Source organism: Cibotium barometz, chromosome 53 (genome assembly GCF_041138505.1).
Source record: "Cibotium barometz isolate CiBa-2024 chromosome 53, ASM4113850v1, whole genome shotgun sequence".
Classification (NCBI taxonomy): Eukaryota; Viridiplantae; Streptophyta; class Polypodiopsida; order Cyatheales; family Cibotiaceae; genus Cibotium; species Cibotium barometz.
Window position 1 is genome coordinate 5,516,892 of NC_141098.1, and position 15,642 is coordinate 5,532,533.

The 15,642-nt window shown below is 42.2% G+C and overlaps 1 protein-coding gene across 2 annotated transcripts; it reads left to right on the forward strand.

Moving 5' to 3' along the window:
• Positions 1-3,875: 3,875 nt before the first annotated feature.
• On the forward strand, positions 3,876-10,747 carry LOC147608227 (uncharacterized). 2 transcript variants are annotated; one of them, XM_086789415.1, is made up of 4 exons: positions 3,876-5,742; positions 6,026-6,283; positions 6,513-7,322; positions 7,799-10,747. In XM_086789415.1, exons 2-4 carry the CDS (start codon positions 6,035-6,037, stop codon positions 10,190-10,192), a joined length of 3,453 nt encoding a protein of 1,150 aa, XP_086645541.1. In that variant the 5' UTR covers positions 3,876-5,742; positions 6,026-6,034; the 3' UTR covers positions 10,193-10,747. The 2 variants fall into 2 exon arrangements, with proteins under 2 accessions (XP_086645541.1, XP_086645542.1); XM_086789416.1 differs by having other exon boundaries at positions 7,850-10,747.
• The last annotated feature ends 4,895 nt before the right edge of the window (positions 10,748-15,642 follow it).

The window sequence follows — 15,642 nt, forward strand, 5'->3', positions numbered from 1 at the left end:
CAGTCAAAAACCAAGACCAAGAAGTATATCAATTGTTTCCTGTGATGACAGTCCTACCAAAGTAAAAATCACCCATTAGACTCTTAGATTTTGGGATAGCTACTTAGGAACTCTATAGAGCCCATTGTACTGAACCCGAAAAGAGGTTATTTACAAAAACAATATAATTCACTTTCCTAGTTAGAAGACCAGGAGATATCCTCCATATGTGTCACAGCCTATCAAGTTAACAGAGGCTAAGTTAACAGAGGCTAAGTTAAACATATACATTCACGGTATTAAACCATTGTGTTGACCTATTGTCCAGGTATTGTAGCCCAAAATAATACATAGTCAGCGTGTTATAGACTGCAAACAAGATGTTTGTTAGAGATCCCACTAAATACAAAGATTAGTGCCAAATTCATCTACATGCATAGTATTCTTAGTCTCGGAACCTGAGCATATGTAAGCTGAGAAATCTTTCTTAGCTATAACACAATCATAGGATCAAAAAAATGTGTGTTTCTTAAAGTCATCAGAAGCCGAATGCAGCAAAATTGATAGAGCGGTAATTTTAAAGTCACAGTTTGTACGTAACATGATTTAATCAACCATAAAAATCCCAAACCATGAAAATCCTTTAAATGTTGTTTGGGCTTGACATATCATTGTAATATTCAAGTGAATAACCAGATTTTGAGCATCGGTATATGTAAGAATCAAAGTATCCATACCCGAAATGGGATCAACCCATAACGACCACGCAGATTTAACCAATTAAAAAACCACAATTTCTTCTTCACATGCATCGTGAGTCGTATGCTTTATCCAAACAAGAACTTTAAGAAATCCATTAATGGGATTCAACTGGTCATTATCCCATAAACAATATAGCCATATCGAATCTGTATGATCACTATGGAGTTACCTGCTGAGAGGAAGAGCTCCATGCCCATGCAAGTATGGTAGACATGGTAGAAAAGCACCAAGACACGGGCTAAGTGAGCGTCGTAGCACTCACCGTCCATTTTTATAGGTGTAGCGGGGTCAGTGTTGCCAGCTCTTCTCATGAATACCTTCACTGGCACCATTCCACTATGTAGAAGAGTTATCCGCATATCGCCAAGGGTGTTACAGAGCATGCCTGAGATTATTGCTAATGACAGGTCTTTAGCAAATTAAATGTAAATCACATGCAAATCTTTTAACAAAGATCCCTAAAATTAGCCTTTTGAAAAGTTGGTTAAAGAAGACCAAGTGTGAATGTGCTTATGTGGATGTGTGCGTGTGAAAGTCCTTAAAGCATTTGATACAGGTTTTCAAACCTTTATAAGTTGCTTATTATAGATGAGAATGTGTGTGTGTGTGTGTGTGTGTGTGCGCGCGCACACACACCTACGCAAATGCACGTATGCACGTGTGTGTGTTTGCATGTGCCTATGTGCGTACACATATAAACACATGTATGCATGTGCATGCGTGTGTGTGTGTGTGTGTGTGTGTGTGAGAGAGAGAGAGAGAGAGAGAGAGAGAGAGAGAGAGAGAGAGAGAGAGAGATGAATGATAGGAAAAACAAAATTACAAGGATATAGAAGATAAATCACTGTTCAATTCATTGTCTTAACAAGACATATCACTCACAAATGGTTTCTTAAGAACGTGGACCCTAATACATCATGGGCAATATAGCTTGGGTGAGAGTGAAAGGAGTACTCATTCAAGGGGATATACATTACTTTTTTTGTTTATTTGAGGAAGGTGAGAAAACAATATTTTATGAAGAAGAAAATGACAGTGACCATAGATTAAAAGCTTCATGACTTTGATTAAGTCATTGTCTTAGAATAAAGCCCAACAAAGCTCTTAATCTAATCAAATTTAAGCATTAACAAATATGAATAGACAAAATAAATGGTGCCATCTACAATACCATGTCTTTGATAATGATAATAATGGATCCATCAAGTTATTATTATTTTGTTAAGACGAATTAGGGGTGATTAAGAGTTGGACCTATTGGTGGGTAGGGAGACTTGGAAGTTGCACTTTTTTAATGGTGAATTTTAAATCAAATTGCAATGTAAGTTTTAGTTGGAAGACGAGTGGGCTGGGGCTAGAAGAGTTGGACCTATAAGGTAGGGACCTAGAAGTTATAAACATCATAGTGTACTCATAACATAGCATTCATTTCTAGGATCATGGCCCCAAACCTATAAAATCGTGTGTGTGTGCGCACATGCTTGCACGAGAGAGAGAGAGAGAGAGAGAGAGTTGAATGGCAAGACAAATAAAACTACAAGAATATGGAAGATAAATCTCAATTCAATTCAGTGTCTTAATAAGGGATTTCATCCACAAATGATTTGTTAACAATGTGGACCCCACTACAACATGGACAATATAGCTTCTCCATGCTTTGGTAAAAGTGAAAGGAGCACTCGTTGAAGAGATAGAAAAACATTGCTTTTTTGTAAATAATATGCCATGAAGAAGAAAATGCCAATGGCTATATATTAAAGCTCCATGAGTTTGTGTTTAAGTCATGGCCATAGATGAAACATGACTTTAAGCAAACGATGTAGCATCAAAATATGGTAGGAAGGAATTGATGGCTCCATTGTTGTCATTATCAAAGATCTTGTTGGTTGGAAACTTCATGCATGCTATTGGGAAGTTGTACCATCCATTTTGTGTATGGATATTTGGTATTGGTGAAGTTTTTATCAAATTGTGATTTTTTTATCACGACAAGGGAGTTGGGGCTATGAGGTTGAAATTTTTATCAAGACAAGGGAGTTGGGGCTATGAGGTTGAAATTTTTATCAAATTGTAATTGTGATTTTTTTTCTTAGTTAAGACGAGGGAGTTGGGGCTATGAGGTTGAAATTTTTATCAAATTGTAATTGCGATTTTTTTTCTTAAGACAAGGGAGTTGGGGCTATGAGGAGTTCGACCTATTAGGACCTCGAAGTTGCAAACATCATAACATAATAAAGCATTCATTTATTAAGAGAAGGGAGTTGGGGCTATGAAGTGTTGGACCTATTAGGACCTCAAAGTTGCAAATATCATAACATAATATAGCATTCATTTCTAGGACCATGGCCCCCAAATCTGCAAGTGTGTGTGTGTGTGGATGGGTAGAATTATGTGAGGTAAATGCATGCCAACAATCTGTATTTTAGAGAAATAAAGGGGCTCCCTTGTTTTAAGAGCAAGTTACGGATTTTGCCACCCACTTTTTCTTATTACACTGAGGAAGGTGGGATCCTCGGAGTGTTTATGATGGCAAGAGAAGCACATCATGATTATTGATGGTCTGTAGTAAAATAAATTCTTACATGATTGATACTATTGGGTGGACCGTGGGCTTGTATGGAAGCAATGTTGGAAAGGGGCAAGGAGGAGAGAGAGGAGGGGTAGGGCATTAGGGGAGGGGGCTCGCACGATGTGCACAAGGAGGATTACATTCGGTTGTTGTGAGACGTCAAAACGGGGCATAGTTTCGCATGTACACATGGAACATTTCAAGCCTTGTAATGAATATGAAGTGATGACTGTAGCGTCTCGAAAGAGACGCCACGACGATGTTGGCAGAACTGATGCAGTGTTCCCTTTTCATCGTAAAAAAAATCATTGACACCACGAAATTTGCTTCAACGTGTGCACGGGCCGTCTCACGGGAGGCATGTCTAAATTTAGGTTTAGGTTTAACTTTACTAAAAAAAAGCTTCCAAAGATAGAATCAATGCCTAGGTGGAAGCCCATGAAAGCTTCCAAACTTGGGGATTTCTAGAGCTTAGGTTAGCTTAGCAGCAAGAGAGGGTTGGTGATGTCAAAAGTGGGGTGGATATGAGTGGAAAGAACAAAAGGGGGATCCAAATGTGTGCACCGGTGACTGTGCAGTGTGTGTTGGGCGGGGCTAGAATCTAGGTCATGCAGACATCATGTCATGATCTGCGGCTGGCTGCCCCGTCCATTTAATCGCTTCTCTCGCCGTCGGATATCCTCTTCGTCCGGTGTCTCTGCACACTGCACAGTGCAGTTACACACACACACGGACATCACATGCAGGCCAAGATCTCTCAACGCCTGGCACAGAACTAGCAGTGATCTTCGTAAACACCAAATTAGCGACTCTGTGGATAATTTTAGCGCCCACTGGCCCCGAAATTATCGACGCTAAATTCGATTATGCGCTCTACATTTGGCGAAGCCCAGTGCCCCACAGATGAAGAAAATTCGGTACCTTTGTCGGACTGCTTCAAGGTTGTGGGTATATCGTATACCTATAAATGCTGGCTATGACCTCCCCAAGGTTTCTGGATTTGGTAGATTCGACCTCCCAGGATGCAGCAGCGGCGCTAGATTTGCAAGGCTTCTGCATCTCTCCGCTACATTTGTCGGCCCTTCTCCGCCAAAATTGCGCGAAAAAAATTGATGGCTTTTTTTGCTGCATACTTTTTTCCATCATGGCAGGCCCTTCTCTTTTCTAAATGTTTGTTTAAGCCCTGGGGATTCGACAAGAACGATCTGCTGAAGCAATGATGAGAGAAGGGCCCTTGTTCTCTTCTCGCACCCCTCCCCCCCCGTGCTGTGTTGAAGGCAAAGGAAGTCGCACTTACCCTGTTGAGCTTTCTTAGCGCGAGCTTATGCGTTTTTGCCCTGTGTTTCCCTTGCTGGGCGGCGATGGTTCTCCGCCCCCCCAGCCTCCCATTATTGTAGCCTTTTTGGGCCCTCTTTGCTCCGATCTGGGCCCCCATTTCCACTACAATTGCAAGCATTCAGGAGAGCTCTCTGGCTACAAGTTTCTGTTAGTTTTGCGGCGATTTTTGGATGACTTTGTGGGCGATTTTACTAGGGTCTCTCTCTCTCTCTCTCTCTCTCTCTCTCTCTCACTTCATCGCCTTTTTGGCTGCGCAGATTGATTGCACAGTTGGGCACTTGATGGGCGATTTCACAGGCCGTTTGTGAGCTTTGCTGGCCACTTTATGGGCGGTTTCAGGAGCTTTTTGGGCTAGTTGTGTGCTCTCTTGGGCGCTTTCACAAGCTTTGTGGGCAAACTTGTACTCTTGGATGGGGACTTGGGCGGTTTTATAAACTTGGTGGGCGATTGTTGAGCTTTAGTGGGCGGTATTAGAGGCTTGATGCGCGACTGTGGAAGACCTCAGAAGCTCGATTTGCGATTTGTGTAACCTTCGCAGCTTCGTTCTTTGACCTTTTCTGATGCACCCACCATCGCCCAATTTGTGTCCCACCCTCGCCTAACTTGTATACCTTCTTCTATTATTCTCACAGTGCCCTACCCCTATTTTTTTTAAAAAAAATTTGCACGCTTTCCCATTAGATTTGGAGATTTCTCCACCCCAAGAAGCTCCTTCGCAGGAGCAGAGGGGCAAGGCAGTCTGCATACAATAGAAGCATTTTTGTTCACAAATCAAGCTTTGGAGGTGAATCCATTGGGGTGTGCAGGGTATGCATCAGGATTTAATGGGCTTCGCTTCTATACCTCATATCGGAAGAGGCGGGTATGCATCCAGATTGTACACAGAATATAATGGGCTTCGCTTCTATATCTGATATCGCAAGAGGTGGGTGCACAGGAAGCTTTTGTAAGGCCTATTGTTGAGGCCTTTGGCTTGAAGATTTGATTGTTTACAGTGAATTCAGGAGACAATTTGTCCATACGAGTGTGTACATGGGTCTCAAGAGACGAAAGTGTGTGGCTAATGGTTGCAGCTGCTGATAATAACGAGCACAGTAAGTTCACGCTTCCCTTAAGCTATGCAGACACTTGCTTTAGATTTTACAGAATTGCTCTCTGTAACCTAGGTGATGTGTTTGGCCTAATGTATATCCATTTGGGTTTTTATGTCTAATCACCCTCTACATCTTCGTTTGACAAGAAGGCCTACCATTACAAGAAGGTATAGGCTAGAAGCTATTTGACAACCATTACAATCTATAATGGCCCTGGTTTTCAAGCATATTTTCTTGCAGGTGTTTGTATTCCTTAGCTCTCATCCATGCAGTATCTTGGCAGGTAGATGTGATGGGAGCAAACATGAAGTGTGACAAAAATTCGCTGGCTTTACTTTCTAGCAAACGGACGAAAGCATATACCAGGACGAGGGCAGATGAGGCGTTTGCTTTGCCGTCTTTTTCTGATGCCATGCCTATGTTCATGACGGAGATTCCATACAGATCAGGGAAAGCAGCAGGACCAGAGCATCATCCTGAACATGATGTGGAGAAATTGAAGCAGACAATGCTGCAGCATGAGTCTACGTTCAAAGAACAGGCAAGTTTATAGGCTGCCAAATGCTTCTCACTTTGCATGTCTTGTTTTGTCGAGAAAGAAGATTGTATGCCTTTTTCCCTATGATACAGTAGATCTTAGGGCTTTCACATTATGGTTTTTTTCATTTGAAAACCATGAACACACGCAAAGGTAGAAAGTAATGCTTCCACTGGTTCTTAATGCGGTGCACTTTTCACCACATGAAGCTTACACGGTTGTTTTCATACAGTTGCATGAGCTGCATCGGCTTTATCAAGTACAGCAATTGTTGATGGAGGAGTCAAAAAGAAAGGGCCCTGCTATTTATCCACAACACGATCCACCATCCTCAAATAGCTCACTGCTCTACAACCCAGATTCCTTCAGACCAAGAGGAGACAAGAGTCTTTGGGATGCTAATGGTGGATCCAAGATCGGTGTGAATCAACGACTATCCCTCTTTCCAGGTCAGGTCGACGTAAACAAACCTCATGAAGCTGTCAATGCAACATGTCGGAAGGAGGGCCGACCCACATTTGATTTGGAGCGTCCTGCTGAAGAGTACATAGATGTTGAAGTGGAGGAACAGAAGTTTCTAGTTAGGGGCACTTACTTAGAAACAACTTGTACATCAAACATGCCAGCTTTACATCCCAGCAGGGGTTTTGGAGGGCAAAACAGGGACTTGGGTATCTGCACAGATTACGACATGGAGAAAGTTGACAGGATGTATAGAGAAAAAAATGGAAGCAATGGGAAGAGCCTTGAGGAAAATTGGGGACAGGATTGCCTCACCCCTGAGCACCCAGGGCACAAGGAAGTGCTCTTTTTTCCATTGGGACCATCCATGACCACGGATTGTTCAGTTCAGGAAGCTCTTTTATGCCCTGCACAAGCCTTATCTGCTGCTAGTCCTTGTCAAGGGCTTTCTGGCCTGGCTGAAAAACAACTACTAGGGGTGCAGAGAAACCTAGATGAGAAAAGGAAAGAAAGACAAATTTTTGATTTGGATGCTGGTCAGAGGTCCACCGAAGGAACTTCAAAACTACCACATTGGCTGGTAATTATTATATCTTCAAAGAATTTTTTGTATATTTCTATGCCCTTATCTATCTATCGTGTGTGTGTGTGTGTGTGTGTGTGTGTGTATCTGCCTATTCTATCTGGGCTCTTCCTTGCCGCCCTGTGCATCTTTTGTGCTCTCATGCACACTATAGCTAAGGGGGATACTTTAGGTGGTGCATGACTCCTTGAGAATCACGCTTGATGCAAGACACAGGTGTAAACTTTCCATGCTCTCATAAATTCCCTTTTTTACCACATATAGTAAGTCCCTACACTTAAAAACGCTCTTACCCAGTTTGTGTACACCATTTGTCCAAAGCTCATTTTGTGCACCACGTATTACGCACACATTAGATCTGAGAAACCCCTGCATGCATGAGGCCTATATTTCTTTCTTATCAAACTTGACCTGAGATTATTAAGAAGGCAGAGGTTCTTCACGTTTAAATGAGGTTTCTTTGTTTTCTGCAGGTATCACCGGCAGCTTTGACAAAGACAGTAACCGTTAATCCTGTTGTGCAGACTTCAGGCGGGCAGCAACAACCTTTTTCATTTTTTCTGCAAAAACATGATGAGGTTAACCAGCCCAGGAAGCTTGCTTTGGTTTCTGGAGAGAGAATCAACTCTAATGTCACGCAGGAGTGGTCCAATAGTGGGACAAGTCAGCAACAAGGACAAGTCAGCAACAAGGACAAGTCTCCAAGCACACTTTCATCAGGATTCTTTCAAAGTGCAACTTCAGGCACAGCTCAAGGGTTCCACAAAACGGTGCAAGGTGGTGGAATTGTGAATGAAAACTTTCCTTCACTTTCACATGTAAGGGATGACAAAGGTGCTGGCATGCTACCAATTTGTGTATCAGGCTATCCATCTTCACCTGCTATAGATATGCAAATTCCGGTGTTCGAAACACACGTTGCCTCAACCATGTTTCTTCCCAGGCTTAGCTCAAGAGGAACAACCACAATGCCACCATGGTATCAGCAGAAAGGTTTTTCCTCACTTCTGCAACAAGCATCCAAGCCAGAGAGCCTTAACCAAAGACCATCATATGTCTCTCCTCTTAATCCATGGCCAGCTGCCCCCAACCATGAAATGCAACCAGCCATTTCTATGAGAAGCGCCAAGGAACCAGAAGGGAGTATCTATGGGATGCTGAAGGCTGATGAGAGCGCATGTAACTTAAAAAGTCCTCCATCTCCTCTGGCTACAAGGCCAGAGGAGCCCTCTAAGAGGCCTGTTTTTGGATTTATGCCTGCTACTTCAGATCTTGAGTTAACATTAGGTCTTAGTGTGAAAGCGAATGAGACTCCATTGACACAAGAACGAGTCAAGGAATCTTCCTTCTTTGGACAAGTATGTCAGATTCACGACAAACCTGATGGGCTAAATTTAATGAGAAATGGTTTTGATCTGAATGTACAGAGAGGCCAGGGCCCAACTGAGAAAATCTTAGATGCTTGCTGCACTGCAGAGAGTAGAATCGATGCAATTTACAAAGGCTTCAAGAAAGAACATGAAACTGTTATAAGCCCAGGATGGCATGCTGCAACTGGGATCAAGGCTCCATATCTAGATGAGCAGAAAATTCTACAGAGTAGCTTTAACCTGAAAGGTACTGTTTTTGTGGATGGTGCAGGAAAAGAACTCGTCTCCTCTGAGGTTCCCACTGCAAAGGAAGTCACTCAACTGCAAAATAAGAGTGTTTTTTTGGCAGATATGCTTGGATGTGCTGAGTGTTTCTATGGTGGAAGTGACACTTGTGGAGGTCCTTTGGTGGGGGTCAAAAGCTCAGATGGTTCGGGATTAACAAGCTGTGAAAGCAGAGAGGCAGCCCCCCTGGCATTGACAAAAGCAAGAGATGACTCGAACACAAGTAGTGGGGAAGCCTGCCAAAGCCGTGAATCAAGAATTCCAGGCCTTAGTGAGGTTGCAGCCTACTCATCAAATGTGCAGTCTAAGAACAGTGCTGGAATGCTTTGTGAAGAGGCATGTATGGTGGTGGGAAGCCAGCAGCCGAAGTCGATAATGTTTCCCGCAGTGCTCAGTTCTTTCGCTGTTTTTCAACACGACACAACAAAGGACTGCTTGATAGAAAATTGTACAGATTTCGGCGATGACAGTGAGGCCGCCAACAATACCTCTAGGAAGCATTTGACTGAGACTGCTGAAGCTGCAGATGTTCTGCTAAGTTTGGGATTCAATCTGCCATCAGTGGTTATGGAAGACTATGCAGCTAATGAACAAGAAGAAAGATCCCTCAAGTGGTTAGCTGATATCATTCCTCAAGAAGAAAGCTATGAAATGATAGGCATGGATGTTGATGCGTCTGGTATGGCAACGGGGGAAGGTACACTTGGAAGCTCAGGAATTGCCCAGGAGAAAATACTGGATTCTTTTGAGTCAGCAGTCTTAATGCTCAAGCCAATCAGCCCTGATGCTGAAAAACTAACCACACAGGTTATGGAGAGATGTGATCTAGCAGAGGAGTGCCCTCCTCTTCCGAATCTTCGACGGAGGTCTTCACGGAGAGGGAGAGTGGGTAAGGATTTCCAGAGAGAGATGCTCCCAAGCATGGCTTCTCTCTCAAGGCAGGAGATTACTGAGGATCTTCAGATCATTGAAGGGCTGATCAAATCAACTACAGAGGCAATGGTTAGGTGTGCTCTCTCTTCCAAAGAAGATGGACCCTTGTCAAAGCCAGAAGCAGGCTCAATAAAAAATTGTGGCAAAACAAATAGTACCAAATCTTGTAGGGTTGGAAAACACAGTGGACTCAGGGTTTGTTCTTGGGGTGAATCGACTAGACGGAAGCGCATGAGACGTCAGCGTAGCCAGTGGTCATGTTTACCCCCTGGTGTTTAAACCTAAAAAAAGATGGAGGTGTGATTTGTTAAGACCAATGCCTTAGCTCATATTGTATATAGATTAACACTTTTCGGCATATGAAGTAACCATTTTTTGAAGGAACACACTCCCTTGTTATTAAATTGTTGCGGTACAGAACTGCGTAGTCGAAGATCCTGCATTGAAAGGAGCCACTATACTTCAAGTAAAGTGAGGCTGAAGCATGCCCTTGATTTGAAGGTACTGCATTCAAAGCAGCTGCTATACTCAATGTATAGGGAGCAGGAAGCATGCCCTTTATTACCTGCTTGCGCACGTCCTCACAAGACATTTGTATACATGGTTTTCTAATCTTCTACAACTCGACATGCAGTTGGCAGATTGTGTGGCCATATCCAGATATCTATTAGGGGAACGATACATAGCCTGTGATTTGCCTCGAATGCTTTACCAAGTTCTATTTTCTGCAATGCAATCCTGACATGCTTTTCTTGTTGAGGAATGCCTATTAACGTACTGAAATGTATTTGAGGGGTAGAAAGATTATCTTTGGTGGCCTATCTTGCAAAGGTATTTATGAATTGTGGACACTCCATTTCAGAAAATGGTCATGTTCTCACAAGATGAGTCATGATTAGATTACCAAGGCATGGGTGTGTGTGTGTGTGTATTTGTATAAATAGAAATATTCATATATATTTATGTATATTTATAAGTGTGTACATATATATGTATATGCGTGCATGCACGTACGTGTGCACGCATAGAAGTTTATGCATAGAGTCCTAATCACAAAAATATTGGGTTGAAGGTCTATTCTCTTCATGTTGTTATGACAATCTCTCTCTCTCTCTCTCTCACATGCACGCACACATGCATGCACACGTATGGTTGTCGTGTTCAAGATTGTTTGTTTTGAAATGTATTCTAGTGATAGAAAGATAATGTTTAGTGGTCTCTTGAAAAGCCATGTAGTTGTAAACGGTCTTCTCACAAGGTGGGTCATGATTTGATTACCTGGGCCTGCCCTCCTCACGACTAAGTGACATATCATGAATTAGGAGGGATCTATGGTTGGAAAGAGTTGTCGCGATTGTGATTTGATCAACACCGTTGGATTCCCAAGTGAACTACAGGTGAACTACGGGTAGATAAACTCGGGGGTAAACTAGGGATGAACTAGGGGTGAACTCGCGCGTAAAGTCGAGGTGAACTAGGGGTGAATTAGGGTGAACTAGAGAGACCTTTTTTGGCAAGAAAGTGAACTAGGGATCAAAATATCAAGATTTAAATTTAAAAACACTCTCCACAGCTTGTTGGAAAGTATAGCATAGTGGTTAGATATTGAAAGCTTGAGCGGCTGGTTCCAAGTTTGAATCCTCTTTTGCATTGAGCTCAACCCCTCCAAAATTTTGTAAGTCCCAATAATCTCCATGGTATACCTTAAGTTCACCCCTCTCTTGAGTTCACCCCTAGTTCACCCTGAGTTCATCCCTAGTTTACTTGCTCGACGAGAATCCAATGATCTAGATTAGGCAAGATCGCGACGCCTCTTTTCAACCTTAGACCCCTCCTGATTCATAATGTTTCATTTAGTTCCTCCCTCCCTCCCTCCCAAAAAAAAAACCATCACCACGTAAAATCTCTCTCTCTCTCTCTCTCTCTCTCTCTTGCTCTTTCTGTTTATAGGGTGTGGACATAGAGGTTTATTCACTCATTCACAGTTTAGGGTGGTTGCTCATTTGCACTTTCTCTTTGTACTTGTAGAGAGCTTTATCTCTCTTCTTTGAGCTTGCCAATCTCTTTTACATGTTACACCTTTGTGTTCTTGTCTTTGAGCAGTGTGTGTGAGTGAGTCCAACTCCATTTTGTGAGCTATTAGTGGTATTAGAGCCAAGCTTTTTCATTGTGTTCAAGCTTTCCATAGCTTGCTTCCAAGATTTCCATCGCTTTATTTTTCTTTTTGGTTTTCATTAGTTTGCAGCTCTTCTCCAACAGTGGATTGTGAGAGTTGTGAAGAGTAAGTTAATCTTTCCATTGAAACCTTCATGGCTTTCTAGGTGGCTTCTCTCCGAGCAACAGAGGAGATTTGTTCCAAGTGTGATTCACATGGTGCAATCGATTCTTGCAAAGTAATTCGGCTCCTTACAGTTGGTTCATTAGTGTGTATTACTACAGTGGCTTAGTCGTACAGTCGAATCGTTCACACTAGGTGCAGTTGTTCAAACTATCCGATTCAACTTCTCCACCACTTCACTTGCATTTGATGCGTGGCAGATAGAATTGCCTGCGTCTGCAATCATTTTTATATGCAAGCATCCGACTATGGAATCGCTTGATTCTGCAATTGTTTCTAGATTTACAATCGACAAATTCAACTAACGAATCATGGGTTTCTTCGATCGATGATCCAATTGGTTAATCGATCGATTCCACTTTTTTGTGTGATTGCTCGATTCCACTTTTCGATTGATGGTTCTTGGTTTTGCAATCACCACAGCAATTCCCAAAGTTAGATTATCCAGTGCTCCTACTTCAACGATCTTGCCTCAACGATCCATCGTCGTAGCAATCCTACCTCGGTGCAAAGATTCTACCTCGATGGTCCACCTTCAACTTCTACTTTAGCAATCCTACATCTGCAATCCATCCTCAATGATCCATCCTCAGTGATCCTACTCCGGCGATCCATCCTCGATGATCCTATCTTGGCGATCCAACTTTGACGACGATCAAACTTCATCGAGATTGTCTAACTCCTCTGTGATCCATGACTCCAGTCGGTGATTTTACTACTAATTTTTAGCCATCTGCAGTTTGTTTAAATAACATGATGACTTCAGTCCAAGCTTTCTTTTTGCATCTTTCTTTAAGGCCAACAACTCTGCAAATGATCTGTTTGGTCTTTTTTCCAAAGAGGATAAATTGGATGGATCGAATTACTATCTATGAAGTTTTATGGTCAGAAATGTCTTTGTTGCAAAGCGCTTATGGGATCTTGTCATATAATGAAGAGCATTGCCCTGGCACAGTTTCTTCTTAAAGGAATAAGGACCATCAGATCTAGCCTCCCTCAAAATACTGTTGACGAAAAAAGATGGGATTCACATGATGCTCAAGTTTTGGCATTGATTGCCTTGTCAGTTAAATGGTATATTGTTATGTACATACGCTCTTGTAAAAAATCCATGCATACGTGAAACACTCTAGAAACTATGTATCAAGCTGAAAATGATACACGAGTTCCTTTCTCAAAAGGCAACTTGATAACAAGAAGATGCAAGAGAAGAGGTCCATGAATAAACACTTAACCAAGTTACAGGACTTAAGAGAACATCTTCCTAACATTGATGAGATCATTCCTAATAAGGATATGGCATTGACTACCTTGTCAGTTAAATGGTATATTATTATGTACATACGCTCTTGTAAAATATCCATGCATACATGGAACACTCTAGAAACTATGTATCAAGCTAAAGATGATACACGAGTTTCTTTCTCAAAAATCAACTTGATAATAAGAAAATGCAAGAGAAGAGGTCCATGAATGAACACTTAACCAAGTGCCAAGACTTAAGAGAACAGCTTCTCAACATTGATGAGATTATTCCTGACACGAATATGGTTAACATCACCCTGAAGTATTTGCATGAATCTTATCTGGGTTTCAATACTTCCCTCCATCGTTCTTTGAGAGGCAATGCGACCGCTCTTACCTATTAGGAGCTTGTAATTATTGTTGCAGGAGGAACAATCCAGAAAGAATGCTTTCGAGAGTTCTAGTAGTGAGGCTCCAGTAGCCAACGATAAGGGTAATAAATTTCAGTGGAAGAACAATTCAAACAAAACTTCTAAGGCTAAGGGTGATTTCAAAAAGCCAATGAAGGTGGCTTGCCAGTATTGTAAGAAGCTCGGCCATGCAATTCAAAATTGCTTCAAACTTCAAAATAAGGAAAGGAAAAAAAAGGAATCCAGCAAGAGTTCCAGTAGTTCTGTCTCCTAACACTAATGTCATTGTCCATGAAGACTTCTCACTAATGGCTTTGTAGTTATAATCCTAAACAACATCCTAAACAAGATATGCCTTAGTGCAGAGGCCTCTAACAGCTGATTTCTTGACAGTTAGAATTCTAAATAAGATACATGTCTTAGTGTAAGTATCTCTGATAGTTGGTTTCTTGACAGTGATGCTTTTAAGCACATAACTTCTCCAAGAATTTTGGTCAAACATATGGAGACTGTGCAAAATGGTCAAACTGTTATGTGTGCCAACAATGCCTCTTATCTTGTCAAAGGTATTGGGGAGGTAGTTCTCACTACTGTTAGTAGTGAGGATCTTTGTTTTTAGAATGTACTTTTTGTTCTTGGAATTCAAAAGAACTTGCTTTTTGTGCTGACTTTAGCACGGGAGTCTTAATGTTGAATTTATAGATGATAAATGCATTGTCCGTGATAGAGAATGAAAGATCCCTACCCCCTCCGCGCAACGGATTCGGGGGTACTAGCAGCAGAAATAGTACTCCTTGCGCGGGGCAGGATCCCTCACTCGGGGCCTCGCCCACGGATATCCGGACAAGAGACTAATCCCTCGGTTCTTCAAAAACCAAACCCAGGAAAACTTCCCTTGCCCAGAAAGCACGGGCGATTCCTCCAGGATATTTTTACTCTAATGTAGTCAGGGTCATTATTACTGACCAAACTGATCCGACCGAACCTGTGAGTCTCTTGGTCAGATCAAGGAAGAAACTTGCACTTGGATTTTAGAAACCAACGCTTTTTCCCCATCGAGAGGCACAGCCGTTAATTCTTTTTCCATATAGCAATTACTATCTGGGATTTACTTCATATATCGTACTATAACAGAATTGAGTCTTATTTTACGGATCCATCAGTCCAGCCTAACCCCATCCAAATGGGTTAGCCAACCATCTAACCACTATAGTGATGGGATCCAATCAGGAATTTGGTTAGGTTTTGTGTCGGGTACCAGGGAAAAGAGTTCCTAGTTTAACGCCAGTCACACCACTTACACACCCAATATGAAATTGCCTTTTTCACAGATTCAGCTGTCTTTAAAACAATCATTTAATGAAACCATAGTGTCACTGATCACACGAGGAAGTGCCTTTGTGAAAAGATCGACGAGGTTGTCCTGTGTTGGCACATAGGCCAAGCTGATCTCTCCTGCTGTGAGAAACTCTCCCTGACATAGTGATAATGCACCTCAATGTGCTTTGTGCGAGCATGAAAAATTGGGTTTCTCGCAACTGCCAATGCGCTCTGACTGTCAGTGTAGATAGAGGTGGCAGACTCCTGTCCAACACCCAAGTCAGCCATAAGCCGTCTGAGCCACACACACTCAACCGTAGCTGTGAAAGCTGCCCTGTACTCAGCTTCACAACTAGAAGTGGCCATAGTAGGTTGCTTCTTGCTCAACCAAGATATGCATGAGTTACCGAGCATGA